The following is a 4,669-nucleotide window of genomic DNA, read 5'->3' as shown; positions in this document are numbered from 1 at the left end:
TTAGCTTGTGCACATGTGCAGAACGCCTGTCTGTCTGTCCCTATCTCTCTCTCTCTCTCTCTCTCTCTCTCTCTCTCTCTCTCACACACACACACACACACACACACACACACACACACACACACACACACACACACACAAACACACACACACACACACACAGCCTAAAGTAAATCAGTTGTTCAAAACTAGATAATTGGAAAAACTACACTTTAATACATCCAAATGTCAACTAGAACAATAATGTATCACTCATACATCCATGGAGATGCATGGGGAAAAGTTTTTTTTCTTCCAGGAATCAAAATATTTAATAGGTACATATTATACCATTTATAAAATTTTCAATCACAATATGAAGCAATGTAACTGTTCCACCCGACCCGGCAGCAGGTGAAAAGAACCACATAAAAAGAGCTGATGATCAAAATAGGATAGGAAACTAAGTGATAAAAATGGTATTACTCAGCATTTTTTTTTAACTAGACATAACATTGTCTCTTTTCAAAATCTCTTTTGTTTTTCTTTTGTGTGTTTTTTTTTAAGTAAGAGCAATTAAAATAAGCATACAACAAACAACACTAATGTCAAGATTGTTGAGGAGATGCATCCACATGACGTCTAGAGAAGAGGTTAGTACTGCAGTCACTGGAAAGACAGGGGAACGCAATGGAGAGAGAGATAGAGAGAGAGAGAGAGAGAGAGAGAGAGAGAGAGAGAGAGAGAGAGAGAGAGGAATTTTAGAAAGAGACACGCAACAGAGGCGTCAATCCCAGCCTCAGAGGCAACCTAGCCTGGCCAGTCAGACTATAACATGAACATGAAACAGTCAATAACTGGCACTAAACAATTCAGAAAGCTGAGGGCTGTGGGTGGAACCAAACTGCCTCTTCACACTATGAGCGATCACAGACACAGTGGGTTCGTTCGTGATGAAGCTGTGCTGCTTTTGCTAGGCAGTGCGCATGCGCCCTTTGCCAGTTTGATGCATTCTGGTTAATGCATCAAAGCAAAGGCCGTATGCGTGCTGCTTAGCAAAAGCATCACTGCTTCATCACGAATGAACCCACTGATTAACCCACCCCCAATGATTTGTAAGCCCTCACGTTATGATTGGAGGACGGGGTTTACAGTCTTTTTGTGTCTGACCACCAACGATACGGTTCCATACCAACTCACCAGGCAAAAATATGTTCTGCCTCTTTGTGTGTTAAGGTTAGGCTACAGACGACCATCTCATTGCAACATACAGTATTTGATTCAACATTTTTTTTTAAAATTTAGAATCATCTAAATCATTAGACAGGTAGATAGGCCGATAAGTGAAATCACCTGTTCAAGTGCACGCATGGGTAGAAAGAAATACATGCTGGGAGGTTTTTTTTTAACGTTCTGAGGTTGGGATTGACATGTCTGATTAGCAACCTCTCGTAGGAGAACAAATGCCACAAGAGAAAGGTAGGCTTGCACATCACAATTTTTGCTTTGAAGACAATATGCTTATATTAAACATGTGCAATTGCATTTTATAAAAAACAGCAGAAATAAAATTGCATCACCAGAGAAAGAAACCAACGAGATAACATTTGAAGGAGACACACAAAGACTTGCTCCTCAAATAAAGCACTGTCGACCTTACTGTAGATAGACAATTAAAAAAAAACTTGGTATTGAACTGGAGGCTAATGTACAACCTTGACAGTTCCCGGTTTTTAAAAAGATGTAAGCTTCTTCTCTGGTCGGCGTCAGCTAAAATGAAACCTTCCCACCATTCGGGACAGCAAAAAACATTGTTCAGAAACACTGAGCAAACTTTGGTTTGTCTTCGTTTGCCTTTGTGAAAGGGCATGTTTGAACTGTTTTTCTTAGAAAGGCTATATCAACCTGCCTAGGATTATAGAGACTAGACTCTTTTCACAAGGTTAAAGTAAGCGTAATTTATTTAAAAAAATATTTAATTAAGAAATGAAAAAAAATGAGCTCAAATTACCCCAATATAATCAAGCTAAGTGCTAGATTGTATCATTCCCAATTCTGATTTCACTGTACATCCGATTTTCATTCAGAAAAAAACATGATGTTTAAAATGATGATGTAACTTTAGTGAAAACATCATGAATGTGTTAAACTTTTTGAAAGAATCCCTACTCTAAAATGTAGAACCACGTTAATCTGGGTTACTTTACTGTTGTAGTGTCAGACTGGTAGCTCAGAGGCGAATGGACGCAAGGGAAGGCAACGTGGAAGCATTACAGGGTTAGGGAACAAAAACAACTTCTTTAGTACATGGCTGAGAAGATGGTGTTTATATAGCTGGCTTGTGATGCAGGACGTGTGTCAGGTGGGACGCATCTGGTGGCGAGGAGAGGAGAGGAGAGGAGAGGCTCTGGAGGGCTCAAAAGAGTCTGTATGGATGTAATTTACTGTGAAGTTCATCGGCCCTTGCTGTAGCCAGGGAAGAACTGATCCAGAAGCTGCTGTAGTGTCTTGTTGAGGACCATGACGTAGTCCTTCCCCAGGTCGTGACGACAAGCTGGGCAGGTGTACACCTCCGCACGGAATGATCGCTGAAGACAGCTCTGGAGTACAAGCGCAAAGGGAGCGAAATGAGGCCACTGGATTATGGTGCATTCAAGTTCAATACACATTTGAGAGGTACAAAAAAGATAGGCCTACCCTTTTTAAAAGTAAATGGCCACTTAGTAAACTGTGGTAGGCAAATATAACGGGGGAGGGATGGGGGCAGCAAGAAATGTTGTCATTTGTATCCATTGGTTAGACTGGCCCAATTTCTCGCGAATATTTCTAGACGTGAAATTTCTACAGAACTGAGACATTCTGAATATCTAGGACATTCCTTATGTTCTGGAAAGCGGGGATACTGTTGTTATTCAAAAAGGACAGGGTTAGGAGTTTTTTTTCATTTGTCACCTTTAAATAATACACTTTTTCCAGAAGAGACTTACCTTGCAGACGTTGTGCAGGCATATAGTAGTAACGGGCTGGTACGCGAGTTCCTGGCAGCATACACACATAAACATCTGCTCCACTTTCTTCAGGAAGTTCTGCAGGGTGACAGGTACAGTTAGAGAGGTAAAGTATATTCCACGGATGCCTTTATGTCAACCACCAACCGCCTGCTAACGCATCATCAGAGAAGCTCTTTAAATCACTTAACGTGTGGCGTGATGCGTAAATCACAGAGCAATAACATACACATACTAATACAGTTTGATTCCATGCCCTTCTTTCAATACTATGCTGCAGTACACCACTAAAAAGCCCTCTTCTTAGGACCATTTCTTTATGTCAACTAACATTTTCGTCCAGGATGTTCTCCAACTCTAAAAACACAGAGAAGCATTCATAAAAACAAAGCAAAAAAGTTTAATAAGCAGTGGTGCTTGTCCGCATCGTTGCTAACTAAGTTAGCAATTTACTTGGTTCCAATGCAAGTTCCCTTTGGCAACCTACCTATACCACTGATGTATCAGTGCAACCTACTAAGTTGCAAAGTAGTCAGCAAGCAGCAACACTTTCAAGAAACACAGTCCACACAGCGGCATCGTATTACAGGAAGCCTGGAAAGACAAATTCCTAGTAGGAAAGCAAGAAAACAGGAAATGGGCACAAAACGTACTGGTCCTTCGAGCAGGAAGTCTGTGGCTTCATCCCAGAGCTTCTTGTTGGGTTGGTCCTCTCTTATGAGGCTCCTCTGCTCCTCCGTCAGCTGGAAGGCCTCCACTTCCTTCTTCTCCTTCAGGGGGGCAGGGGCGCTGTCTTTACACACCTCTGGGCGGGACACATATGAGATGAACCGGCAGTGCATGCAGTTAGCAAGCAAAATCATTCGGTAACACTTTATTTTAGGGATACATCTACTAGCACTAATACATACAATGTCCCTGTATAAGTAACTTGTGAGGTATGTACTAAGCAAAATCAAACATTTGTTAGGCATTTATTCGCAAATGTCTTGTTCATGCACAATAAGGTATTTATTACCAATTTAACCTCAGTACCTTACTGAGGTTAAATTGGTAATAAATACCTTATTGTGCATGAACAAGACATTTGCGAATAGTAGGCCTTAGCGTTTGCTTAGTACATGCCTTACAAGTTACTTATGCAGGCATTAACATTGTTTGTATTAGTGCTAATAGATGTATCCCTAAAATAAAGTGTTACCAATCATTCATATAAGTATTAATATAATGATCATATCAATGAATAATTATTCATATACTACAATTTTTAACACAAAATCACATATACACATGCGCACGCGCACACGCGCGCGCACACACACACACACACACACACACACTAGTCTGCCGGCATCAAAGTTTAAAAGAAAAAACAACAGGTCATGACGTGTCATAAAGACAAAAGGTCATTATTTTAGACTAAGCCCTTTCATGTATCCCGTCCAGCATCACTCTGTTGGACTTATTCATGTGTTTTGTAACCTTGCTGAACACTATCCCTTAGAGATTAACTGCAACACACAGCAAAACAAAATTAAACAGAGAATATCTACGTTTACATGACGTTTTTAATTCAGAATTAATAATTCAGAATTAAATAGTTCCGTTGAGTTCACTTTGATCTTTCATTTAATTCCGAATTGTGAAGTGTTTACATGACGTTTTCAAAGCGGAATAAGCTT

General features: G+C 40.3%; 1 protein-coding gene across 1 annotated transcript in view; it reads right to left on the bottom strand.

Moving 5' to 3' along the window:
• Positions 1-193: 193 nt before the first annotated feature.
• The window catches only part of LOC134458378 (E3 ubiquitin-protein ligase UHRF2-like), a 28,901-nt gene continuing 24,425 nt past the window's right edge, over positions 194-4,669 (bottom strand). The window contains exons 14-16 of the mRNA XM_063210676.1: positions 3,641-3,792; positions 2,967-3,065; positions 194-2,579 (exon numbers count right to left, since the gene is read on the bottom strand). Of these exons, the coding sequence (XP_063066746.1) occupies positions 2,433-2,579; positions 2,967-3,065; positions 3,641-3,792 (398 nt within the window). The 3' untranslated portion in view covers positions 194-2,432. The remainder of the gene's footprint in view (positions 2,580-2,966; positions 3,066-3,640; positions 3,793-4,669) is intronic.

Source organism: Engraulis encrasicolus, chromosome 11, assembly GCF_034702125.1.
Source record: "Engraulis encrasicolus isolate BLACKSEA-1 chromosome 11, IST_EnEncr_1.0, whole genome shotgun sequence".
NCBI lineage: Eukaryota > Metazoa > Chordata > Actinopteri > Clupeiformes > Engraulidae > Engraulis > Engraulis encrasicolus.
This window is presented reverse-complemented; position numbering and strand designations above follow the sequence as displayed.